Source organism: Caenorhabditis elegans, chromosome IV (genome assembly GCF_000002985.6).
Source record: "Caenorhabditis elegans chromosome IV".
NCBI classification, from domain to species: Eukaryota; Metazoa; Nematoda; class Chromadorea; order Rhabditida; family Rhabditidae; genus Caenorhabditis; species Caenorhabditis elegans.
In genome coordinates, this window is record NC_003282.8 from 13,009,158 (window position 1) to 13,036,615 (window position 27,458).

At 38.6% G+C, this 27,458-nt stretch overlaps 2 protein-coding genes and 1 non-coding gene across 16 annotated transcripts in view; 2 read left to right on the forward strand and 1 right to left on the reverse strand.

Moving 5' to 3' along the window:
* Nucleotides 1-26,804, forward strand: mbk-2 (Dual specificity tyrosine-phosphorylation-regulated kinase mbk-2; the record flags this gene model as incomplete). Of its 14 annotated transcripts, none has more annotated exons than NM_001028036.5 (12): nucleotides 1-72; nucleotides 303-358; nucleotides 5,457-5,667; nucleotides 5,742-5,958; nucleotides 14,677-14,897; nucleotides 15,308-15,461; nucleotides 22,437-22,611; nucleotides 23,383-23,698; nucleotides 23,755-24,018; nucleotides 24,072-24,773; nucleotides 25,296-25,371; nucleotides 25,667-26,796. In NM_001028036.5, the coding sequence occupies 11 exons, from the start codon at nucleotides 1-3 to the stop codon at nucleotides 25,359-25,361; spliced, it is 2,454 nt and encodes an 817-aa protein (NP_001023207.1). The 14 variants fall into 14 exon arrangements, with proteins under 14 accessions (NP_001023207.1, NP_001431092.1, NP_001368118.1 ...); NM_001444120.1 differs by lacking the exon at nucleotides 25,296-25,371 and having other exon boundaries at nucleotides 5,742-5,844; nucleotides 5,896-5,958; nucleotides 25,667-26,646; NM_001380497.1 differs by lacking the exon at nucleotides 25,667-26,796 and having other exon boundaries at nucleotides 5,742-5,844; nucleotides 5,896-5,958; nucleotides 25,296-25,361.
* 21ur-15150 lies at nucleotides 480-500 on the forward strand. The gene has a single exon (NR_056864.1).
* F49E11.2 (G-protein coupled receptors family 1 profile domain-containing protein) overlaps nucleotides 26,799-27,458 on the reverse strand; it is a 3,033-nt gene continuing 2,373 nt past the window's right edge. The window contains exons 8-9 of the mRNA NM_070094.7: nucleotides 27,077-27,235; nucleotides 26,799-27,021 (exon numbers count right to left, since the gene is read on the reverse strand). Of these exons, the coding sequence (NP_502495.3) occupies nucleotides 26,920-27,021; nucleotides 27,077-27,235 (261 nt within the window). The 3' untranslated portion in view covers nucleotides 26,799-26,919. The remainder of the gene's footprint in view (nucleotides 27,022-27,076; nucleotides 27,236-27,458) is intronic.

Consider the following 27,458-nt stretch of genomic DNA (forward strand, 5'->3'; position numbering starts at 1 on the left):
ATGGCTGCTCTTGCCTCGTTCACACGTAACAGTCGAAGTTACGGGCAACAACCGATTGATGTTACACAACAGGTGGGTGTGCTATACCTCTATTAGTAGTGCATGTAATTATAGTTTCAAATTGAAATGGAGTTTGAAAATTTTTAAATTTCTCCTCTGAAAAAGTAAAGATATTGACTTTTTTCTGAACTTTTGTGTGATTTCTTAAATGTTCATTTTTGATATTACTAGTTATTATAGTTCTACTAGGATTATAAAATTCTAAACAAATTGCTCCTAAAATTCAAAAAAAATCATTTCAGGGTCAGCGAGATCGCAGTGTAATGAGTCTGGATGCACAAGGAAGATCAGTTTCACAGTGAGCTTTTGATTCTTTTTCTCTTCAAATTTTTTCTTCAATTTTCCCACTAAACGTATGTAGTTTAAAATATTGCAATTTCGAATTACTTTGAAGTTCTTAAGGAAATTTCTAGAAATATTCAAAAGTCGTGCCTGCAGCAGACGGTCATTTATTTTCCTTGAAAGCCCCCCCCCATTGACCACCATATGGATCCCATTAAACTTTACACCCTGTGGGGTCCTTGAGAAAACTTTTTGATGTTTTTTGTCCATTTATGCTTAACCTGATTAGTTGAAAAGCTGGTGTAAAGGGCCTAATTAGTTGGAAATTGGAACATGTTTTGAAAATCACAATGTATTATTGTAATAGAAATCTAAAGGCGGAACAAGGAAAAAAATCAATGAAAATTGAGATCGAGAACCCTTCTCATTCAATGAAGAGGTGTTTTCTTTTCAATAAAAAGGAGGAGTGGGGGGAGTATTTGTCATCAAGAGTACCCAAGAATGGTATACCAGCGATTTCACAATTAGATTCACAGTCAATCATTTCTTTTTTGATTCAGACCTGTTTGATTTTGCAATTTTAATCAGGATTCAATACATTTTTGTTAAAAATTTTGTTTTTCTCCCACTTTAATAGTTTCAAAACATTCATTTTCTGAAAACAGCTGTTTTAGAATACCTTGAAGCTTACATACTCTAAAACAAAACAGTTAGACCTAAGCTAACGTAGTTTATTGGCATTGGCGTTTGAGTAAGGCGGCCCCGTTGTCTAGTCACAATAGAAAGGGAGTAATGTAAATTGTTAAATTGTTGGTAGGTATATCCTTATGCCTGCCTGCCTGCCTACTGTTTGCTGATTTCCTTTATTTTAAGTTGAACTCTGGCCTTTAGTGTTCACCTCATGTAAGTTTACGCATATTTTATAGTAGACGTAGAGGTCGGTATTTTTTTGGTTAAAAAAAATTTTAAAAAAATCAAATCACTTCCTCAGCCACTTGCAATTTTAAGCGACTTTTCAGTAGAAACTTATGCTTCAATTGAACAATTTTTCAAATCCTATCTCTCGTCGATTTCTCACAATTTTGAATGTAACAACATTTTAAACGAGACACACAAAGTGTAAAAATGCTCAAAGAGTCAATCAGTGTTCCCTTGGCCTTTTTCTCCCTTTACCCTCTCTTCGAAGAAAAATGATAGGAAAATATCCGGGAAGGGAGAATTTAGTTGCACGTCATGATGTTCTCATCAGAAGTTTTTTCCTCCACTTTTTGAAAATGGAACTTTAATGACTCCTTTTGTGCTTGCCCCCTTAACCCTATCCAATTTCAAGACGTTTTCTGATTGTTCTTCGAAGTACGATTTCAATGTGTGTGAGAAGAGGAAAAATGAGATAGATTGTACTTGAAAGTAGACAATTTACAGAAAACGAACATTTTATGGTTTCTTGAAAACAGGTTGATTTTAGAGATTTTTAAGTGTCAAGAGATTTGTTCACTTGAACGAAATAATTATGGAACTTTTTGATCTTGTTAGATTTAGTTAAAAGAAAAATTCGCAAGCCTAAGAGCAAATGTGCAAAAATTTTATTTTGTTCGTTGTGATACAAATGTTGCAGAAAACTATTTTTCCTGAATTTCCATACATCAAGAAATTGACCAAGAAAGGGTTTTTCTACAAATTTTCAGTTTTAATTTTTTTAAACATTGTGAAGGTTCTGTTTGAAAAATTCAAAGTTTGCAAAAAATTTTGCCAATTCGCCAAACCTTGTGCTGAAGTTTTCAGAAAACTACGATATTTTTTTCCAAAAAAAAGCGTTCCTCACAAAAGTACCGTATCAAATGTTGGTCATCAAAAATCCGCACCGAATCTTTCCGATCTTTGTCTCTCTGTATCACTTGTGTTAGTCTTCAGTCCCGCTTTCCCCACCCTCCCCCAGATAAGGTTCTCGCGTTCCCCTATCTATCCCCACACACACACATTTTTATTTTAATTACAAGTACTAATTCGGTAGTGTTTTCTGTTTTCTTTACCTGTATGGTGGAGACTAGGAGGACCTTGCGGTCGGGAAAATGAGGCATCGTAATCAAACCAACCGAGGCAACACACACGCCGGGCCATGATGGAAACAACTCGTAAAAAACCCGTCTTTTCTATTCTTCATCGTTCTTCGCCTCTCTCACAGGGATTCCCTTTTTCATTAGTCGTTAGGAGAGGCTTTCCATACCTTTTATGATTGTATACAGTGATCTACAGATTCTTGAGATGTATGTACAATTTTTTTTTGTTTTTGATCTACCTGGTCAACTCGCAACGATCCTCCGCTAGCTGGCTTTGTGTGTTGTTTAGCACTTTCTGTAGTTTTAGAAATTACTTCCTATTGTGAATGACCAAATTTCCAGTTTTTCAGTAAAAATAAATACTTGTCCTATTTATTGCCAAAATGGTTGGAGCTGTAAAAACATACAGTTTTTGCAATTTTTTTTTTGGCTTTTCTCCGAGATGTCACAGTTTGCAATTTTTAAACTACGGTTTTATAATAGTTGTAAATCAAAAAGTTTACTGTAATTTTTTTTAATTCTCAGTTTTAATTATTAGTTTTTGACTTACTAACAAATTTCGGAGAAATTTTTTTTGATCCGAAACGATCTAACTTTTTCAAATTAAAATTTTTAATATTTGCAAAAATTAGTTCTACAAAACAACTACAAACCTGCTTGATTCTGAAATTTCAGCCAAGTTTAGCACTTTTGATCAAATTGCATAAGCTTATAAGTCCTCCTCCTCCTCCTTCTCGAGAGCCCCAAAACTCTTACAAAGCTGTGAGATTTGTACTTAATACTACACAATAATCGCCTGTAAATGTAGTTTCCAACACAAATTCTATCTCCTCTTTTATCGCTCCCTGCCTTCATTCATTCCTTCATTTTCTTCTGGAAAGAGGCGGCTCTTCCTCGCGCGCGCAAAAGCAGGGCTCATTCCTCTTTGCAAATATGAAGAATTCGCTGACTGATTCGAATATTTCTAAGAAAAATTTCAAAAAACTTCCAAGTCTTCCTGATGTTTCGAGGTGAGGTTTTGCATATAGTAAAAGTCGTTGAATTTTATTTAAAAATAGTTAAAAAGTTAAAAAGTTAGTAAGTTTAGTTAAAAATTTAAGTATCTGGAAAACTGGCAGGCTTTCAAATATAATTCCCATAGAGATTGTGAATATTTTTTTGAATTTGTGAACGAAAAGTTTACAGTGGGAATTCCGCCCAGCCAAGGCGTCACGGAGACGCTTCTCATTCGCCTCTTCGCCCTCCCCTCACATTTCCGACGGCATTATGAGCAATTTGTCACATTTGTTGTATTGAATTCAGCGTTGCACAAAATTACAATTCTTTCTAATTTTTAAACCGGAATTTTTAGGCCCCTCGTTTCGTTAAGCCTTGATATTTTTTTGCCATTCGAATCACTTGACAGGCAGGTGCTCGAATTAAGGAACGGCGCCAAACCACATATTTCTAATCAGAACATCTGTAGTCTGAACGATTATATTACACTTGGTCAGGGAAAGATTTTTGATAATTTTTTTGTTTCACTGCAAAATAAGTTAACATACGAGGGCGGGGCGACATGTCTCGGGGTCTGAAAACGCCTCCATATACCCGGAAATGCCTCCCCTCGTCTTATGTCCTTCGTTCAAAACTGCCGGTAGGACCCGATGCTCCCCAATCTTCGGGATTTCTACTTTGTAAAAAATATTTTTCGAACTTCTACCATTATCCCTCCTTCTCACTCTTTAAAGATCGGACACCTCGATACCCCCTCCCCGTGTAGTTTATTACCATTGAAAAGTTTTAATTGACACCAGTTGTACCTCTACCATCACGCCTTTTCTTTCACCGTCTATGTCTCTGTCTCTCTCAATTTCCATTCAAACGTTGGTCGATCTCCTGCCTGTGTTTCCATGCGAAAGTGAAAACGACGCCGCCAGAAGGCATCGTACCTATTAATAAAATGGGCAAAATGTTGATGATGGCAATTGATTTATAAAGAGAGAGAGAATTGGCCACCACACTGAGGAATAGATTAGCCGAAACGTTCACTCTCTTCTCCGATTTTCACGGTGCTTCTCGTTCTTTTCGCATGACTAATAAGGTGTGGAAGGAGGCTGGAAAGAAAGTGAGAATGAATGAGAAATGAATTAGGTGTTCATTTGTTCAGTTAATTTATTCAATGATGATTAATCCAAGTTTTAAATTTTTAATTCAGTGACCTCAATTTTTATTTGTGTTCAAAATTACCCGAAAATAGTCGTTTTCCCGTAGCCACATATTTTCTATCTGAGCCCGTGAGGTGTCGGGTGCTGTAGCAACGGTCAAGTAGTAGCGCCCGACACTTTCCGTGTTCCGCAGTTTTGGCAGCCTCCACACATTGTTCTGATCCCGTGAGGTGTCGGCTGCATTGCATTTTGTAGCTAAATTTTCGACAGTAGGAAGACACGTCTTCAGATTCATGTGCATGGCTTTTTTTTGGCGCTTATCACGTGTACCTTTATTTTGCTAATAATTTTCAAAGATCATCCATCATTTGTAATTATTCTCCATCACCTGATGTTGTACTTCAACCCTTTCACCTCTTTACACCATCAAGATCTAATTTTTAATCGACTTTTTAGATCTAAATTCATTGATTTTTAGATAAAAACACTTTTTTCCCTTACCGACTGATTATCTCTATGTCCTCTCGTTAATCGCTGCCCCTTCTACTTAACTGTACGTATTACAAAATTGTGTTTTTTTTTTCTTCTTTTTCTGAGTTGTTTTTTGATGTTTTTACAGATTTTGAGATTAGCTGTGGGGCTAGTCTTTTGGTACGCATTTTTACATTGTAGTGGGATACATTTTTCATTCATCCCATTTATTGTTTTTCAGTCTAGTCGGGGGGAAAATTGTACACTTTCACTATTTGGCATAAATCGAACTTACAAGCCAATTTAGCAAACTTTTATGATGGTTTAATTGGGAAAATTAAGGGTTTAGCAACCTCGATTTAATTTTAAATTTTAAAATGTGAAATTCTTCCACCCCAATCAAATAATTCTACCTAATCACATGTCCCATTTTTTTCAGTGAGTGTCCCACATCAACAACTCTTGTTCGGCAACTCTATCTGCCGCAGATTCCACAATCGGCGTCGTTTGCCGCCGCGCCAACCTCCTTCTCGGGAGCATCATCGTCCAGCTCCAACCATCATCATCCGGTATACCATTCGCAAAACTCGTTGCCACCAAATCTGCTCGGAAGCTCACAGAACTCGGCAAGCAGCAACAGTCTTGTACAGGTAAGGAATGCTGGATGTTGGATACACAAGATACTAGGCTGTGCGGCGGTTAAAATTTAAGGAATTTTTTCCAGGGACACCGTAACCCGGCTCTCGGCTCCGGAAACACGCTCACTCGAAGCTACCATCAACCGTCGTCCACGAATTCGTCGACCAACAATCTCTATGGACCACTAGGTACAATTTCTCGTGATTTGAAGCAATCAATTCGAGATATTTCTCCTCCAGTTATCAACTCGTCTGCAAATCCGCATCTCGTCAACTACGTGCAGACGTCATCGTTTGACAACGGTTAGTTTTTTTTTTTCAAATATTTTTATCATCATTCATATTTACGTCAATTTGTATAATATATTTCATTTTGTAGTTCCCCACATTTGTCTTAAAATAGGAAAAGTAGGCGTTCTGACTGAGAATGTAGTGCTTCGAAATTCGAAATTCCAAACTCTGTTGCTCGGTTTTTGGCCACTTGCGCAATCGAGGGAAATTCCAATTTTCCTCGTCAGTTTTCTTATTCTTTTCACAGGAAAGCCGGGCACTTTTTCCTTTCGTTTTATGCGTACTAGTACTATGTGTATGTATCCAAAAGCACTTTCTCCGAACACACACATGAAGAGAAAGCTGATGCATGAAAGTGTCTCTCTCTCCTTTATTCTTTATGTTTATGTGCGGTAATCGATGCATTTGATTCGCGAATTTCTATTACGAACAGCAGCTTTAGGTCTATTAATAAACAATGTTGAGAGCGAATCTAGTTTGGATAGAAAACTATTTCGAAATTTCTCCGGAAATTCGATTTTTTCGCTTTGGCTTTGCTTTTTCACAAACGTTTTGTGGTCAGATATGTTTTCTCTAGGTATTCCATGGTAGGCAAGCTCTGGAGGCAAGAAAATTTACTTGGAAGCTCTACTATTAGACATAATTTCATCAGGCAGATTGCCCGAAAAACGCCCTGTTTTGCCTCGAACGATAATATTTTTTTTGCCAATTTTTTTCTGCCCGTTCGCTTGTCCTTTTCTAATGTCTCTCTGGAGACCGATTTCTCAACTTGTTTCATTTTCTCTCTACTGCTTCTTCTTCTTCTACTCTTCAATCTCGTCGTCATTTAAAATGGCCCTATATACTTTGTCGTCTTTTTCTTCTTCTCCTTCTCTATTTCTCTGCATCTCTCTCAATTTTCTACTCCTCAACCAGCTGTCTAATGAACGAAGAAGCTGAAGAATAAGAAGAAGAAGAAGAAGCAAGGGCGCGTATTACATTGTTCATTGCATAGAGAAAGCTAGAGCTCAATTTGAGACTGCTGCCTCTTTCAATCTTTCGTGTGGTCACTTATTTCAAATAAAGCCAATTTTTGCTAAGCTTCTGTTAAGCTTTTCTGAGATTTCTTGGAAAAATGCAAATCTCTTTATTTTTAGTATGATCAGTGAGGTTTTCCTCGCCTTTTTTCTTGTTTTCCTATTTCCTTTCACTCCACCGTTAACAATTCTTTAGTGCATTGGAAAAATGCACTTTTTTTGGCAAAACTTGGACTATTTCTATGAATTTTTTTGACAAGCCAAGCCAGTGCTCTCAGATTCTTTGCCTCTCCCCACATCAAAAATTCCAAGAATTTATGAAATTTCTGGAATATTCCTTTACTAGACTTGTTATTGAGGAGCTTCATAATTTTCTTATTTTCTTATGGGAATTGGAATTTTTGTTTTGAAATGGTTATCAGCTTGTCTGGGCCCTTATTTCAAGAAGGTTTGGGCATAGGCATAGGCTTAGGTTTATGCTTATGCTTAGGCTGTCTTAGGCTTAGGCCTAAATTGATGATTCTTATCATCACCTTCATCAAGAATTTTTCCACCATTTGTTTGTTCGTCATCGCAAATGTGTTCTTCTTTTCGATAATATTTTCTTTAAAGTTAATGACCCATATTTTTTATTAAAATTTGGAACGTGTTGACTTTGTAGTTCGACCTTCCATCTTTTTCTTGGAGTTTTATCTCTTTTCTGTCTTTGCGAAGACGTCATGCTCCTTGAAAATATATTCCTTTGCCTAATTTCTTCCCAGTCGGCTCTTCTTCTTCTTCAGATCCTCCATCTAGATATCACTTTCCTCCTCTTCTCTATCTCGCCTTCTGCTCCTTTTCATTCCCTGTTCTCCGCCAATTACCCCCTTTTCGAGGCTCCTCGTCGGCGCGCGACTGCTCAAGTTTTGTTCTTCCGAATGCAAATCTGATTTGGTTTTTGCGTCCTCACTCTTTTCACAGCTTCACGCCCTTTTTCTTTCCTTTTTCGTTTCATATTCTTTATTCTCACGCTCATCATCACCCAATCATGGAGGACACAAGCCTCTTTCATTTTTGCCCTTGGCTTTTTCAATAGAGAAAGACCAATAACGCCAGTTTTTTGTCTGTCAATGGCCTCTTCCTTCTCCTCCTGCTACTGGGCACGGCGGCTTCGAAAGAACACTATAGTAGTGGTAGTAGCCCCTCTGGGAGAAAACGATGGCTTCTTCGCATTATTTTTTTTAATATTTTCAGCTGTCTATTTTAGTTATTGTTATTGTTGTTGGTATGAAAATTATGAATAATATATTTTAACTCCACTAAAACATGTGGAAATGCACTCTGAAGTTTACTAAGAAGTTCTGACGTCGTTGAATTAAATTTAGAAACTTTTTAGCTCAAATATCAGACCAAAATGTTTTGCTCTGTTTAAGAAACCAATTATGAAGCCAGATAATTTAAATCCTCACACCTTTATTTCCAAGTATTATATTTTCTTTTTCATGATTAGAGACGGAAGAGACGGGGAGGCAAAAAACCGGAAACTGTACTCCAAATGCTTTTCACTTTCTCGTGTATTTGTATTATTGAATAGTGAAGCTCTGAATGCACAAAGTAGTCAAATTTCATTCGCAGCTCGGCGAGCTGTTACCACGTGAAACACAGTTTCTGGAAATGAAATCTAATTTCCGCTTTTGTTGCCATTTTTGATTAAGTTTCAGAGGAGAAGCTCTGGAGCTTGGAAAATAGAATTTTTGAATTTCTATTGTTGATATACTAGTGCAGAGCAATGCTTTTCATAATTTTTTAAAATTCTATGACAGACGAGCATGCCGATTATTATGCCTACCTGCCTGCCTACTATCTATTCTTCGCTTTTTTGCATAAACGTCGGTGTTTGGTGGTTACTATTAAGGTCTCAATTGAGATACTGAAAATATTTTCGCATACTTTTAGAGTAAGCACAAATCAGGCGTAGGCAGCCTTGAAGGCAAGAAGTTGAGTTTTGTTAGGTTCCTGTTATCCCGACCAGTCTTCAACATGGCCTAAAGAGTCCACGTGACCTGTACTTCTTCTCGAATATTCCACCCGAAACGTAATGTATCTATGTTTATTACTTTTTGAATGACTCTGAGCCCCGCCAGATACACTCTCTCTTTCTGTGCATGAGCTTTTCCCCCGCGGCGCTGGAGGAGCTGCTTCACCATTTTTGTTTGTTTTTGCATAAACACTCACCCACCACCAACACGACGACTTCGACACTCTTTTACGACGTTTCTATAGTTTATTCATATTTCTTTTCCTAGTTTTATTAATATTATTATGTTCTCAAAAAGGAAATTTTCTTATCCTAAATTTCTTTGTAAATCGTTTTTTTTTCTGGAAATCTAATGATAACAATAATATCTGATAATCCTTGCGGATTATTTGGTTAAAGGGGTTGGCTGAAAGCTTTCTGTTCATATTTTCTCTGGAAAAGAAGAGAATTTTGATTTCTGTACGAAGAAAAAACCATTTTTTCAATTTTCAGTTCGCCTGACTCATAGTTAAAAGGTTTCCTCTCCTGTTTTCTAAACTTAACTTTTACTACTTTTAGACAAAAGCTTCAAGAAAAACAATGTGCTTGAATTATTCATAATGGAGGTTTTTGGTTGAATTTTGGCGGAGGGCATTTCCAAATTGGATCTGAAATTTCAGTAAGAAGCATTAAAAAATTGCCACGTCACTTTTTTTTGGCCTCAATGTCAACAACATGCCCCGTATGATGTTCGACTGCCATTAGGCGCTATGTCTAGTTCTTCCAACCACCATTACTGCCCCCATGTTGCCATTAGCTATGCTTCCAGTTGTCTTTTTTGATAATGACAACCTACAACTGCTTCTCGTACATTTATGAGGTTGTATTCTTGGATACCGCAATTTCTTGACAAAGCTGGATTGATGTAGAGACCGGTTTTATGAATTTCGATTTAGGAATTTGAGCTCTCCCGACTGTGAGCTTTAATTCGAGCATGAGTATTTCAGTGTTTAAATTTGTCTAGGTACCGCAATAGAGCCCTACAGTACCTCGTGATTGTCGTACCGGAGCCTAATTATCTATTTATGTCATAATTACAGTTTTGTTAAGCTCTTGATAAGCGGAACTCAATTTTTGCTGACAAAATTCTGAAACATGGGGTCTTACCGCGAGATCTTGGCCTTGGTTTTCTAATTATGGATTTTCCACCTTATTTTTTAGGAGTCATGTACGATAGTTAAAAGTTTTTGTGGCTCAAGCTCGCCTATTTCTCTCCCGGAGAACGCCTCCGAAAATATTAGAAAAGGCTTAAAAATGATTGTTTTTATGTCAAACAACGTGCAAACACCTTGGCGATAAAATGCACACAGGGCGGTCATTAGGGCGCCCCCGTCAAACCGCAACTACCTCTCTCAACTTTGTTTTTCATCTGAATTGACTCATCTCCCAGCCAGTTCCTCATTGCAATTTGTATCCAATTCATGCGTAGAACACCATCTAATACGTGCCAAATGCACGCGGATTATCATTTTTCCCCCTTCACCACCGCTTTTTTCTCAATATAACGTCTTCTGCTTTTCTCTTCTTTTTTCTAATGCTCTGGCGGCGACAAATCACGTGCTTGCCAGATTTTGGATACTTTTTGCACGTTTATTACATCCCTTGGTTCTCAAATTTTATTTATTTGTTGTGATGATGATATATATTTCCTAAAGTATGCCCGGTTTTGATGTCTGCTGCCCTTCGAAGGAGGGGTAAAGCCTCTCGAAATTGGTCAACAAGCGCGCTCTCCGGAGAGAATGGAGAGGAGGTGGCAAAATGATCATGTTTTTTCGAAATTTCTGAAGACAGTACCAGTTCCTCCTACCACCTTCATTTCATCATGAAAACAGAAAGAATTGAAGGAAAAACAGGGAAATATAATTCTTTACGGTCGAGGATGTAAGATGAGAAAGAGGAGAAAGGCGTCGTCTCATCGCCATGACAATGTCACCTAGTTACCCTTCTTCCTTTAGTTTTCAGCTGTTCATGTTTTCTGATCTGGAAATTTGTGAGTTCCTGTCAATGAGAATGCCAGTTTGACATTCAATTGCCTCTGCAAAATAATATTTTGTGGCAAACTATACATTTAGTCCGAATGAATTTGTCATTCATGTTATAATAATCTCTCTGAAATCTAATGTTAATCTAATTGATAGGGGCTTTCTGCCTAGATTTTGAGAATTTTCTTCTGTTTAGATAAACTTTAGCAGAAACTTATTCAAAAAAGTTCGTTTTTCCAAAGAATGTGAAAACGTAGATTTCTCGTAGTAGGTGGGCACATTTTAGGAGTACTTGAGCAGTAGGCTCGCGGTTATGCACCAAACAAGTAGGTATGTTTTTATAGAGCAAACTTAAAATGTTACTGAATTTTGGTTTAAATTTCTGCATTATCAAAAGGAGTGCTACTTAGGCTTTTTATGGTTAGTAGGCGCGTCTTACGCCTGCCTACATCGTTACCTACTTACCGCCTTCTATATGGATTTTTAAGTCGTGTAGATTAGCTTTTTTTTAAATTTTAATTTGTTTTAAGAAAGCTGACAAGTACTTTGGCAGTAGGCGTTCAGGTAGGCACAATGTCGCCTTGATGGCAGGATTTTTTCAATCATGAAAACAAATAACATGCAACTGAATTTTGGCATATCTTTGGCATTGCCAAAAAACCTTCAACACAGGTACTATACACATTTTCAGGCGTAGGTGCCTGTTTCATTCCTGTTCGCCTACTTGTCTGCCTGCCTACTATTTTCCAGATTTTTGCGTAATCTTCAACATGCCCTTGCCAAGAATTTAGAGATATAAGCAGACTAATTCTGCATAAATCCCTCCCTGCTTTAAATTCGAATTTCCGCAAAACATTTATCAAACGTTTAACCTCTTAAAATCCCCCTGCAAACCAACTCTTATCCATTTTCCCCAATATCCTGAAATTCAAAAATCTCTTGGTATTTTCCGATTTTCTCAAAATAAAGCTTTCGGGTGATCTTTCAGAATGAGCCCGCGCCACAGACTGAATTAAATTAGGCGACCGACGTCTTTTGCCACGTCACTGGGAAAATGATATAGGAAGGTGTGTATGCGTAATCTCATGAGCATGAGCTTAATCCATATTTCCTTCTTTCCTCTTTTTTCTATTTCACCTGGAAGTTTTTGTTATGCTTCACCGATTTTACTAGGACGCACACACACACACACACACACCTTGGCAGCAAACTTGAAACTTGCTGAACTCGACGAAAAGTACACTTTTTCCCTCTAACGCGTTTTGTGATCAGCAGTTCTCTGCGGAAAAGAGCGTTGTTGCCCCCTCTCGCGCGCGCATCTTTTCCTTCCGCGCCTATATACTTTTGCTCTATTATTTCTTTTTGCCCATTTTCGCCCGTAATGTCAATACACAGTACGTCGTCAATGTCTCGGAGCGCGCGCGCCAACGTTCTACGCTGCGTGTATATGGATGACGAAAGCACTAGCTCTCCGAGCACTCACACGTAAACTGCCCAGTGTCCATTGAGCCGCGTGTGTTTGCCTACTGTTTCGGCTTGATCTGTTTGGCAATGAGCTGTTTTGTTTTTGAGCTGTTGCTGCTGCTGTTTTTTGTGTATGTGACGGGCGCAGCGGTAGCGGCTCCCTAGAGAAATGTTGAATTGGAATTTCAAATGGAGCAGGGTAGTGACACAGAATACGAAATTGGTATCCATAGCACCCTTGATTTTGGAGCTTCTTCTCTTCTTTCTGAGAGCTGAGAGCACAACACTCTGTCACTGAACAGATATTTTGAAATTCTCAGGCAGGTCACCTGTTGGTCAGCCGGCTCGCGTCCGCAGAGCAAAAGTCGTCAGGTGTGAGACGGGGTGATTTAATTTAAATTTTGCGTGTTTCGATTTCATTGTGACTTTTTCTCAGGTATTTCTATTACGATTTTGAGGAGTTTGAATGTAAAAGTGTTTTTTCGATACACCATGAGCTTGTGAAAATCGAATTTTTATTGATGTACATATAGATTTTTTGGACGCTAACGTAAATTGTTGCTCTTTCCTGTATTTTTTTCAAGTTTTTTTATATGGAAAATGGTACTTTTTTTCAAAAACAAAGCCGAAATTAATACCAAAAAGTGTTTTAAATTTACATTTCAGTAATTTCGTTTTCCCGAACTTTCAACAAAAAAATTTTTTCTGGAAAACCTCAAAATTTGAAACATTTTACATAAACAAAATTGGATAATTCGTTGCGGGGCCCAAAAACTTCGCGTGTGCTTTTAAATGGAGCAATCAGAACTTTCAATTGTGAAACATAGATCTCAGATTATATAAGATCAGTTTTCAACATTTCCAACTCAAATGCTATTTCAAATAAGTTTTCTATTTTCGATGTGAAAGTTTTTTAAGACTTTTTTATTCTTTGTTTAAAGTTCACTCTCTTTCTTGAATTCCCTTCGTTTTCTCACTTTGGCATGAATCATCTGGATAAATATCACTTTTCAAGTTGTCATCAACACGTTTCGTGTCACGCTGGCTTGACATGTGCGGACTTTAAGTGAAATTCTAAATGTCCCGACTTTCTTTTAGATGTGTGTGTTTCTTTTTAGTAATTGAAAGTATGTTTAAGTTGTAAGAGTCTTCACTTTAGTTCCAGATATGCTTAATCTAGGGATTTCCGGGGTAGTTTTTACATTATCATCTCTGTACACAAGCTGACCTGTGTGCCACCAAATACGTCAATCGGTTCGCAAAATCGTTCGTCATCGGCAGAGACTGGGGGCTCCACCAGCTGTTCCGTGCGTTTGGTTTGCTCGGCTTTCCGGGGCGCGTCTCTCTCGGCGTCTCACGGCAAAGAGCACGCGGCTTTCCGCACTCTCCGCGCGCCACAAAACCGGAATACGGTTTGTGTTCTGTTTTTTTTTGTTGTCCTCGCACTCCTTTTTTCCCTTCTTTTCGCATCGCTTCCCGTATTTGGAGAGGCAGCTCCTCCCTTCAAAGACCACGGCTCACGCGGTGGCTCACGCATCACTCGCAGTTCCAGAGAGCCCCCACCAATACCGTGTTTGTTTTTCCGGTCAGTTTTGTTGGGGCGGCCCGGCGGCGCGAGCTTTTGCTCATTGCCAGCATTTTTCTCCCATCGCTTCCGCACACCTCACTTTCACTACTATATCATTTCAATTATTCACTCGTTTCTTCCCAATTATCAATTCTTTTCAATAGATACTTGGTCAAAATATCTTATCAGAACATATAAAATTTTTCATCCTTTTATTACATGGATAATTTTCGTTTTTCCGCTGCAGAATTTTGAGTTGATTGTTCTTCGACTTTTAATCTAAAATTTCTTCTTACTACCTGCAACAGCACACACCTTTTGAAAAATCCAGAATCTGAAACACCATGTTCTATTTTTATACATTTCTTCGTTTGAAATTCAGAATTTCAAATTCAGACCAAATTCAGATATTCAGAAAAGTCAGTGGGGATCTAGCTTCTTCCTACTCTTCTCATTTTCTTCTTCTTCTTTTCCTCTTTTTCTTGATTCTGCGTCAGAGCAAATTCTAATATTAATTATTCACATCGTCACGACATCTATTCAATCATACCTTTTCATCTTCTATTGACATTCGATCTCCTTACCAACCAAAAATTTACTTTTTTAAAATATATTATTCACTCCTAATATTCCCCCTATTTACAGGATCATACGAGTTTCCGAGTGGACAAGCTCAACAGCAACGGCGTCTCGGTGGATCGCAGCAACACTTGGCTCCGCTCCAACAAACCGCCTCGTCACTTTACTCGAATCCGCAATCGTCGAGCTCACAACTTCTTGGTCAGCAGCAAGCCGTTCGTCCGAACTACGCTTATCAGCAGTCTCTGCCACGCCAACAACACATCAATAGTCACCAGACCCAAGCGGTAAGATCTTTTATTTTAGACAGAAAAATGGTCTTCAAAACAACTAAAAAAATATTTATTTCAAAAATTTGGGTTTCTTATCAGCCATTTACACTGATGAAATCGTCATCTCCACGTGTGGTTGGACAGTTTTTATATTTTGAAATTAAGAAAAAAAAATCGAAAGTTTTCCTTATAAGTTCCCCAAATTAGACTCCGCCCATATCTTGGTTTGTTTTTTTTTAATGAAAAGTAACAAAATGTAGGTGGAGCTATTTTGCAGAAGATTTTTTTTTGTAAAATCTTTTTAAAGGTGCGTGCTTTTTTCCTTATGGGTCCTACCACGACTCTGAAGCAAAGTTTTGTTGATCCCACTCCAGCTAGTACAAGATCGTATCAAGCAAGACCCATGATAAAATTTAATTTTTCAGTTTTTTGGAACAGTACGAGGACCGACGAACTCGACGAACATTGTCACACCTCTACGCGCATCAAAAACGATGATTGACGTGTTAGCACCTGTAAGGGATACGGTAGCTGCACAAGCAACCGGACTACCAAATGTTGGAACCAGCTCCTCAAATGGTGAGTTTTTATTTTTTATGTTTTTGTTTGAAAAAAAAACCAGAAGATTCCAAAGTTCTGTTGTCATTCTTGTTATTGAAACGATCGGATTTCAAATATTTTCTAGACAGCTTCCTTCGAATCAGAAGAAATAATCATATAATCTAGGAACAAGAAAAGAAAAAAAACCACATATATTATTTAAAAATAAATTCGAAGCCCTGTATTTATTCAATGCATTTTATTTTCTTCTCCAAATGTCCCCCCATCCCCTCCCTCTAATCTTGTTTTTCCCATTCGTCTTCTTCTTCTTCTTCCACCTGTGTGAGACGCAAAAAATCGGATTGCCCCGGCGCTAAATGAGCATACTTGGAAGGTTGGGAAGCTTTTTTCTTGATGGAGGACACAACACAAAAAAAATTGGAAAGATGATATAGTTGGAGACTACCAAAAAAGTGAGCGAGTGAGAGGGAAGTAGACTTAGAGATGTAGAGAAAATTTATAGGATCAGTGTTCTGTTCTATTGCAAACAATAGGTGCGAGACTATAGGTGCCCCGTTTTGGAAATTTTTTGAGTTGGTGTTTACCACAACCTTTTTTGTATTGATTCTAAGCTTTTTTGAATAAGGACTACATCACAAATTCGGCAAATTGCAGGTTTATCGATTTGCCGGAAATTTTTAATTCCGGCAATTTGCCGGTTGCCGATTTGCCGGAAATTTTTATTTTCGGCAAATTGCCGATTTGCCGTTTGCCGAACATCAATTTGCCGGAAGTTTTAGAGAGATGTTCTTTATAGAACTTAAAACTGTGTTTTTTTGAATTTTTTCCGTTTTTTCAAAAAAAAAAAACTACATACTATACATTAGAGATGTTCGGTTTTTTTTGGTAATATTTTGACCCTGCTATACATGTCTACATTTCCTCTCACGATCCTCAAATGTCTAGTTGAATGCCCTTCACGAACATTTTTCATTCTGTTCTGTACTTTAAATTCCCAGGCGTCTGTATAGTTCAGGAAATTACTTGACTCAACATTTATATAATTTTCGATGTTTTGAGCTCACTGAGCCCTGGTCCCCCTCCATCTATCATTTAGAGTGAGTGACATAGTGCAAGTGACTCCCAACGAACATTGGTCCGATGATTTTGTATAATGATGAATTTCCGTAGCCCAAGAATTTTTGTGTTCGAGCGGTGGGCTCCTGCTGCTAGCAATGACATGTATAATCGGTGCAGCACGACTTCTGTTCTGTTTCGTTTTTCACTTCCTTTCTATATACCCTGCCTTCCTTCTCCTTTTTCCTACTTTCTTCTTTTTCTTCTTTCCGCTCACAAGTTTGATTGGAAAAAGAGCACGAATGGAAAGAAGACACTGGTCCTTGCGCGCGAGACCTACTTTCTCTCGTTTTCCATGTATGTGGGTGGCTTTTGGATGACAACTTCAGCTTCTTCTTCTTCTTCTCTGCGTGTGCAGCTTTAAAAAAATGTCTCGTTCTTTCTTCGTATACATTTAGAGGCACGCCTTCTCTCTCTCTCTTTCTCTTTCTCTAACTCCCCCAATAGAATCGCCCGACTGCTACACTAGAAGGCTCCAGCTCTCTCTCTGTGCTCCAGGGTGATATTGAGGAAGGAAAGGATATCTCGTGTGTCTGTTTGGAGCTCCCCGCGCCACTACCAACCAACCAACCGACCGCTTCTGGTTTCTCCCTCCGGATGAATTCGATTATCGTATTTTGACGACGGAGAGGAACCTCGTCTTTCTTCTATTTTCTCGGTCCCCCCGCCACCCCACCCCCATAAGCGTTTCCTACTTATTCGCCATGTATTCCAGTTTATTCGAGTTGCGAGGTTCGTGTTATTTGTGTTGTTTTTGGAATTTATTTAGGGTCAGCTGTTTTTTCTACAGCTTCAAAATTTTGGTAAATAATAATAATAATTTTTCGAGCATGCAGGCTGACTTGAACAACAATGCTCCCCCCACGCGTTAATGATATATGTTATAGGGTTAGTAACTTAGTCGGAGAGTTCCAAAAACGCTCAAAAAAGAAAAATATTTAGAAATAAAATATTGAAAACATTCGATGCACCTATCTTCCTTCATTCATTCAGTAGCACACTATGTAGTACGATTTTTTATTAGTTCGTACTATATTTTACGGTGTTTCTCCACACATGAAAAGCACATGTGCACCACACAATTCAACTCATTATCTCTCTGTCCTCCACGCTTCAATGGTTTAGTTTAGTGTTTCCTCGAGAGAACAGAACGACATGGCGCAGCGCCAAGATGACTATATGAACTCCTCTCGAGAACAGTCAGGTATCCTCCTCTGCCTCCTCGCACATTTTGTCGTTTCGTTGAAAGAGTTAAAACTACCACAGAGCACATGCACAATCACTCTGATATCTGTGTACTCCAGGTCTACAATGCTATCTGCAGCACGAAAGAACAACTTTCCAAAATGCTCAAGGCGCCTGAAAACCTGACTGGTTCTAGCCACTGCTATCAGCACCAGCACCGTCGTTGACAGCGGAGTAGAGGGGGTTCCTTTCGTCCTATACACGTAGATACCCCAGCCCATTTCACTCCAAAAAACAATACCCCCCGCTCGTCTAGTCTATTTTTTGTCTGTTGTTTTGGCAAAGCCCTCTAGGCTGCTGACATGTTCGCTATTCCGTTTCACCGATTTTATTCCGATGAAGGTATGTGTCTCTTTTTTTGTTGTTGGTATTAGTAGATTGTTGTTGTTGCTTTTTGTTTACGGTGCCATGTGAATATGGAACATAACAAATTGCAATAAAATAAAAAAGGAATAGCATCATCTGAATATTGGTAAATATTTTTGGTTTTTTTTACGACAAAAAGGTCGTTGTCTCCTAGTATCAATATGGAAGAGAAAAATGCTTAAAAGTACTTTTTTTTATTCTTAAATATTTTTTGATGACACCGAAGGTTTTATTTAAAGACAAAAAAATTTCCTCACATTAGAAAAAAAACTGCCTAAGTTTCCATTTTTGCTCTTTTTTCTCTTCCATTTCAAACTACGTATGTTGGAAGTATTTAGCTTGTCTTGAAAGGAAGGAACAATTGTTCGTAGTTTTTTCTCATTTTTCACTTTCCTCCTATTTGGGTTTTTGGACCATTCAAACAAAATCTTGCCTCCTTGGAAATTAGAATTACAAATAAGCCGACGGCCCACATATAGAAAGTGATGAATAATTTTTAATATTTGCGTAGGCATATACTAAATGAGTCAATGTTTGATAGTAACCGTAGCCTGGGAGTGCTGCTGGAACTATCTAAATACTTTCACTTTCTTCAATCAGCTGGCAAGCAAGAAAAAATCAAACAATTCCCATTTTTTTCTCCTTCTTCTTATTTTTAACAATGTTTTCATGTTTCGGTAACATCTGTGTGGTGTTGCCCCACCTGTCATTCATGTTGATCTTCAATTTATTATTAATAATTCAAATGACAATAATTTTTGTCATTTGCGGGGTCTTGTCGTGTCGGTCCATAGCATCCGTCCCTTTTTGCTTCCTCTTTTCACCCCCGACGCTTAATTAATTCGCGCATGCTCGCCCCGCTTGGTTGATGCTCTAGAGACAGCTCCGCCGCTTCCCCTTTTTTGCTCAATTCGATTAGTCCGAAACTGAGAGAGAGAGAAGCTTCCCATATACTCACTTGGATTTAAACGAAAAACACATTTTGTTCTAGACACATAGTCCCCCAAAAAAACGAGAAACGACCCAGTAAAAAGTTTTGAATGGCCTAGTTTTGTATTCATCCAATGATTGAGTGAATAATAAGCACGTTTCGATCCAATTTGTCGTCCGCGCCGCCCTTCCCCCGTTCAAGGACAACAGAGGACACACTTCTTGTCAAAAGTACGTGGAAGCAAAGTACTAGTGTCCCAGTACTCGCGACAAAGTAAACGTTCGGTTTCTATTATTACTCTTTGGCTTTTTCCCCCGTCTGCCTTTTATCTCCCTTTTTCTGTCCATTCTCATTATTTTTACTTGCCCTTCTGTTCTATTTAATTAGGTGTTTCCCATGAGTAGTGTTGAAGAGACTAAAGAAAGTGGGCGATCGATATGCATTAGTCATCTTTTCTTTCCCAGCAGTCCTCAGTCTTATCGGTTTCCGGTGGATTACTATTGTCAAATAGAGTTATCTTGCTCTTTATTAACAGTTTATTTTATTTTTATTTTTTTTAAATTCCCTACATGATGTCTTCCTATTTCTTATTACTTTTATCATCGAACTTTCAATTTTAACTCTCCAGAACGTTTTGGTCATTAAAACTGTACGGTAAATGGACAGTACAATAGACGGTTCAGTTGCGATAAAAGTTTTTTTTTTCGAAATTTTGATGCACAAATGTGTATTACGCCAACAAATAATCAGTTTTCCATTTGATAAGATGCACTTTTGTTGCGAAACTTCCACAAAACTTTAAAATTAATTTAAATTTTGTAAAGAGGCAAAAAAACAAAAATTTGTTTCTCAAAAAATCCCCAAAATCTGCATTTGCTCGTCGTATTCGGTGCATTGGCCGCAATGCGCGAAACAAAAATTTTCGGATTTCGCCCAATTTTTCGAAACGTTTTTCTCGATTTTGCCTCTTTTTTCCTATTTTATATTTGCTCCACCGCGAGAATTTTTGTTCAAAAATTTTTTTAGAATCGTCCCGCGAATATTTTATAGTGAAAACTCCATTATTTTGTCCTTTTCCCCGTCTATTTTCGATTTTCTCCGGTCAATCAGCTATTTTTCCTTGTACTTTTCACCGTTCCGATTTTATTTCACTATGTAACGTGCGCATCGGTAATTACTATAATGGCTATTATCCTGAGAGAGAAAGAAGGACCCCGGGGTGAAGGTCAGAAACGCGAAATTCGACACCAAAATGCCGCTACGCTCGTCTCCATTTCCGCTGAACGAAAAAGAAATGTACGAGGAGAGATGATGAGTGTATGTTTAGTTGCTAGCATGCGGACCAAACTTTTTTCGTGAGAAACTGCTTCATTTTCCCGATAGGTTGCGCCGCTGAAATATCTTACCGAATGGAGAAACGCGTTCAATTTTATGCATTCGTCCTCTAAACTGAAGAAGACTGCCATAAATTTCGGAAATAGTGACCATCTGCACAGTTTCAATCTGCTCGCGCAAGCAAATACATGGCCATCTGTGGTCTTTTGCACTAGCTGGTGCCACCATCACCATCACCATAGACGGGAGAATGAGTGGTTTGACCCCCCCCCCCCAGTCCGTCCGCCTTGCAAACACGAACAATAGTCTCGGGTCCGCTCTCTATCTTTGTTCCTCTACGTTTTCTTCCGCAATCTCCTTCCCTCTTCTTCGTTCTTCTTGCCAGTGTTTTATTCTGCACCTTTGTGTCGTTCAAATCGCCAATCTCTCGCCTGTCCGCACGTTACGTCTGCGTCTGCACACTGTTTCCTCATCTATAGGACCCGACGACGACGACAACGACGCGTACTACGAAATGGACCGCATTTGCCGGCTGGTCTTGTCGCTTCGATAGCTGTGTTGTCTTCTAGTGTCTCCGTCTCTTGACGGTCCAGTTAATGTCTCGGGTGCTCCTCGCATCGACACCCATACCAGTCACACCCGACGCCAGCAGTAGCTACCGAATGACTCTGCTCGTCAATTGTCTTTTCCATTTTGCGAATACCTATTTTCGTAGTCAATTATTGATTCAGAAAATTCTGAAATTTAGGTCATTTCTCTCTCTCGCTTTACGAAATGTGTATCTTCTTCTCTTTTCTTCAATTCTTCTCCGGCCTGTCTAACGACGCATTAATATTTAATAATTGAGTGAAACGAGGCGCGATTTAATTTTCATTGATATGTAGCTGTTGTTTTGTGTGATGAAAAGAGACATTGAGAGACAGTTGAAAGTTATTAAGAATTGGGAAACATGATTGGCACCTTCCCCCACTTGACACCAAGGCCATTGGCCTCCTGGCCTCGACGGTGGCGAACGAAAAAAAAAACGCACAACGACGTAAGAAAGAAAAAGTCGTGTCTACTCTTTTGGGTGCAGCTTCAAGTGGCCAAGAGGCCAATTGAACGCGCAAAACTTTGCAGTAATAACACGCTTTTTGCTCCCGTTTTCTTTTCTATTTTCTCAGTGGCTCTCTCGAGAAAACTGGCGGATTTTGACACAGGTCATTGTAGACACATTCTGACGATTGTGTGTCTGTGCCACTAAATACTCTATCAGCTTGCGTTTCACTCTAGTCGTCAAAAAAGTTTCTTTTGTTTTCCGGGATGTGACGTGGAGAGTTGATTTCTCGGCGTTCAAGAGGTTTTCTGAGATGACGCCAATGCGTGTTCTTCGTTTTCTTTTCTAGTGAGAGTGTTCCATCCATGGATGATTACACAAAGTGCGTGTATATTTGCACGCGGGCTGCTCCGTCGTCGTCCGACCAGCTGCGCGGAAGAGCCGCTCAACACAGTTGACCAAAAGCATTGGCACTCTCTCTTCTCTCTCTGCAGGCAGTAGTGTTCTTCATTCCCCCATTCCTCCATTTTCTTGACAATTGTTGCTCTTTATCCGTCTTGAATGCATGCTCTTTTTATTCTGCAATCTTTTAATTGAATTTATCTAGGAACTCCTCGTACAAACATATTGCCCCCCGGCTCTCGTTATCTTTGAAAGTTAAAGTGAGTTGAGAGTGTAACACACTCGGCCACACACACACAAGAATGACACTTTTTGAGCCGTCAACATCGGGCAATCGAATGGGGTATAGAGGTAAGAGAGTTTCAATAAAACGTCACTTTCCCCGGGTGCAGATTAATTTTTGAATATCCTTTTCATAAATACTAAAGTGTAAAAAAATGTATCCGAATGTTTGAATTCAAAAAAAATGACGTAGGGTGGCGGGCAGAACTGGATGAACTGGACGTTGATCTCTTGTTTTTGCGTTGTTCAATCTCACTCACTCACCCACTGTATATTACAGGCTCGTCCAACTCGTCATCTGGTGTTGGATCGGGAGGATCTGGAAGTCTGATGACGCAATCGATCGGTGGACCCAATAAACATTTGTCAGCGTCACACTCAACACTAAATACTGCATCAACTCACGATATGATGCATTCGAAGATTCCAAAGAGCCCGAGCAATGAGAGTTTAAGGTAAGGAATGATTCGAAAAATTCGCTAAAATCTATCTAGAATTCAGTTTTTATTGAATTACTATTATTTTTTGCATATTTTGAGTATTTATCGTTGATTTTCACACATTTTAAATTGATCGGCATCAATCTGTTTAAAGTATGCGTAAATCATCGAATTAACGCGAAAAAACTACGATAATTCAATAAAAATTGGTAAAATTTCGGATTTTTTTCGAAATTTTTATTCAGAAATTGGGACGTTTCGGGCTAGTTTTAGTAATTTTTTTAAGCCAAAAGCTCCTTCCGCGTACAAAATGACGAGTGGAAATTGCGATGGAGGAAAAACTGGATGTTCCATTCTTTTCCTTTTTTCCTGAGTCATCCATCCACTCTCTCAATGATTCTTGTTTTCGAAAGTCAATGTGACAGAGATTTTTGATAATTTAAAATTTATTGAAAACCGAATTTTTGATACACAAAGGGTCTCGTGACGATTTTGACGATGATTTTCAGCCCGTTCCGCATGGTTTGCAACACAAAAAGGCGTTGAAAACAACAAAATCACCTGATTTTCCTTTTGAACTCTAATATCATAACTACACTAAAAATGCCAAGTTTTTGAACAAACTGTACTTTTTTGTTTGTCCGACGAGACAATAGAAGAAAAAGAGCAAACAATTTCCTTTTTGTATAGTTTTTTATCAGAGCAGAACTTTGTATTTCTTATCAGAAAAAAAAGTTGTAGAAGACAAAGAAAAATTATTTTTTCGTATAATTCTCTCATTTTCAGCCGATCACACACATCCTCGTCGGGAGGCAGTCAAGGTGGACACAATTCGAATTCTGGTTCAAACTCTGGTTTCCGACCGGAAGATGCTGTACAGACGTTTGGCGCGAAGCTGGTGCCGTTTGAGAAAAATGAGATTTACAACTATACACGGGTCTTTTTCGTCGGATCACACGCTAAAAAGCAGGCCGGTGTGATTGGTGGTGCGAATAATGGTGGATATGATGATGAAAATGGGTCCTATCAGCTTGTTGTACACGATCATATTGCGTACCGGTACGAGGTGCTCAAGGTTATCGGAAAAGGATCGTTTGGACAGGTATTATTGGTTTTATTTGGAATTTATTTATTAGTTTTATCATTGATTAATTACAGGTAATCAAGGCATTCGATCACAAATATCAACAATATGTGGCTCTGAAGCTTGTAAGAAATGAGAAGCGATTCCATCGTCAGGCTGACGAGGAGATTCGAATTCTTGATCATTTGCGGCGGCAGGATTCCGATGGAACACACAATATTATCCATATGCTCGACTATTTCAATTTCCGTAATCACAAGTGCATCACGTTTGAGCTTCTCAGCATCAACCTTTACGAGTTGATCAAGAGGAACAAGTTCCAAGGATTCTCACTGATGGTTAGTTGTTGAATTTTCAACAAAAAATTAATTAATTATTTTCTTTTTTTCAGCTCGTGAGAAAATTCGCTTATTCTATGCTCTTGTGTCTGGATCTTTTACAAAAGAACAGGCTGATTCATTGTGATTTGAAGCCGGAAAATGTTCTGTTGAAGCAACAAGGACGGAGTGGAATAAAAGTCATCGATTTTGGTTCATCTTGCTTCGACGATCAACGTATATACACATATATTCAGTCCAGATTCTACAGAGCTCCAGAAGTGATTCTTGGGACAAAATACGGAATGCCAATAGACATGTGGTCACTTGGATGTATTCTTGCCGAGCTTCTCACCGGATATCCATTATTGCCTGGAGAGGATGAGAATGACCAGCTGGCACTTATCATTGAACTACTCGGAATGCCACCACCGAAAAGTTTAGAAACAGCGAAACGTGCGCGTACTTTCATCACATCGAAAGGATATCCACGTTATTGCACGGCCACATCGATGCCAGATGGTTCGGTAGTTCTCGCCGGAGCACGATCGAAGCGAGGAAAGATGCGTGGACCACCGGCTTCGCGGTCGTGGTCGACAGCGTTGAAGAACATGGGTGACGAGTTATTCGTGGATTTCTTGAAGAGATGTCTCGATTGGGATCCGGAGACCAGAATGACTCCAGCTCAAGCTTTGAAACACAAGTGGCTTCGTCGCAGGTTACCCAATCCACCACGGGATGGACTGGAGTCGATGGGAGGACTTGCCGATCATGAGGTTTGTTTTATTATTTTCTAGACACGAAATTTTGCGATTTTCGCTCTAAAAGTACGGTACCCGGTCTCGACACGCCTTCAGAGAGTTCTGTAATTTCAAGTTTTCGTCGCTGCAGAATTTTTATCAATTTTTGATAAAAGTGTATGTGTATTTATTGAAAAAAAACTTGAAATAGCCAATTAACAAATCACACAAAAAAAAATTAAAAATCGATAAAAATTCCCGAGAAACCAGAGTTTAATAGGTTTTCTCAGGTTTTTTTCAAAAATTGCGTTGTTTTATTTGAGTTTTTTTCCGATAAAGAAAAAATTTTTAAAAAAACTAAACTTTGAAATTACAGTACTCTTTAAAGTCGGTCGCACATCTTTGCGATTTTAATTTAACAAAAATTTGTCGTTTCAAGACCGGATACAGTAATTTTGACGCAAAAAACGAAAGCTTGCGTGGGTTTTCCCGTTTTTTAAAGAACAAAGCTTAAATTTAAATTAAAAAAACCCCCCACTTAAGGTGAAAAACTTGTAGAAAAAAACGGAAACATTGCCAAACATTGACTCGAATGCCAATATTTTGATGAGGAAAAAGTTCTGAAAGAGAGAGTGTAAGTACCGTCCTCCCCAGTTTGTGTGAGTGCTCCTTGCACTAATGTCCTCTACTATTGCCCGACGTGTCCTCCTAGATGCTTTTTGCCCATTTCTTTCTCAATTTTCACGCGGGTGTTTTCTTTTTTTTCAACGATTTCTTTTCCCTAAAACATAAAATACTGTATGATAACTAAACACACTAATCGGGAAATTTGCAAAAAAAATGAAACGTGTGGTGTGTATCAAATCCCTAAAAATACTTTTTTGTACAAAAGTTTTTTTTCTGTTTTCTAACCAATTCTCTTTTTTCAGTGACAACCTGGTCATCTCATCCAGACGGTTCCCACCTTCACCACCATTCTGCGCCCATAATAACCATTTTACAAGTGTCGATACGGTTCCATTTTTCATCAGCCATCTCTCTGTAGCAGCTTCTCGGTCCGATTTCGTGCCGAGACCCTTGCTCTCTGTATCTTTTTGTCTCTACTGTCTCTCTTGTTTCTGACTCCAAATCAGCGGGATTTTTAATTTCTTGTTTGTTTACCAACTTTTTTTCTGTTTTTTTTGTGTATTCCTTCATTGCATTTTCCCTGTCGCGCCTTGAATTTTTGATACGTTCTAGATTCTGACATGCACAAAAAGGAATAATATTTTGCGGCAACGTAGTTGTACACTAGAGACTCTTTTTTATTCTCTTTTTTCTCCAAAAAATCATTTTTATATTTTTTTTTACTCCCCAATCCTTAATTTATAGTTCAATCACACAGCGATGTAACTAATCCCTCCCTTCCCAACTTTCTGACGATTCTCGTGTCTGAGCGCTTTCGAAATTTTTTCTCTTGATTTGTGGATCTTTTCTCTTTAATATTCCACACACTATTATCTTTCCTTTTTTCAAAAAAAAAATGCAGGATTGACAGTGTCTCAACTCAATCATGACAACCTTGTGTAAATATACGATTTTTGTCATCGTTCGCATATAGATGTGCAGGTCGCATTCTGATCAGCCACTGTCTCCCCACCCCACTCCCTCATTTCATACTAATTTTCTTCCCTTGTCTCTTTCCATCTTCTTTGCACTACATCAAATCACTATTTTTCTTAGCTATTGTTTGATATATTGTTGTCATTGTGGTGAAGCTCGTCGCTTAAAAAGTGACGCTGCTGAAACCTTCACGACATTCTTACCCATTTTTCCAAATGAACCCCCCTCTTCGTTAAAAACAGACATGTCTTTTCCCTACCAACTTGTCCCTTCCCCAATTGTCCCCAATATATATGAAATTACTCTTCTTTCTAGTTGCAATTGATTGTCTTACATCTTCCACGCGATTTTTGTTGTCTGAAAATCGCGCTGGTCGCCTCATCATCAACAAACACATAATTCAGACAAAAGCCTCCACACAAAGCTCACCGAGAATAAATTCAGAAAAAATATTTTTCTATCAAAATGTTTTGTTTATTTGTTCAATTTTCAAATTATATTCAAACACATCTGTGGGGAAAGACGGATAAAAATGATGGCAGTGAGGATGAAGCGGGGGATTGTTGTGAGATGAAGCATTTCAGTTTTTGAAATCCAAAGGATGAAGGCGATTTTCAATATTGAAAACTGGACAGTTGACACATCCTTTTTGCCAGCCTAATCCATGACGAACAGATACCACCTAGAGAAAAAAATCATTCTTTAAAACATCAGAAAACAAAAATTTAAAAAATTACCCGACTACTATCCAAAGTTTGCAAATTATCCAGTCGGAGCCATGGCAGAAGCCGAATTTCCGACAAAAACGCGATGACAACGTCGAAAATTATCCGGACACACCACAGAAGCACCGCTCCGCCGGCAATTGTTTCCAGACGAAGCTTGATGTTTAGGTACTGGAATTGTTTAGGGAAATTTGAATTTTTTTTCGGGAGCGATTATTGAAAAGAAGAACTTGGCCGGGTTTTCTTTTAACGCGAAAGATTGCAATTTTTGAGCTAAAATTACGGTACCAGGTCTCGACGCGACAATTTTCTTTAATGCAAAGAGACACGCGCCTTTAAAGAGTACTGTATTTTCAAACTTTTGTTGCTGATGAATTTTCATAGATTTTTTATG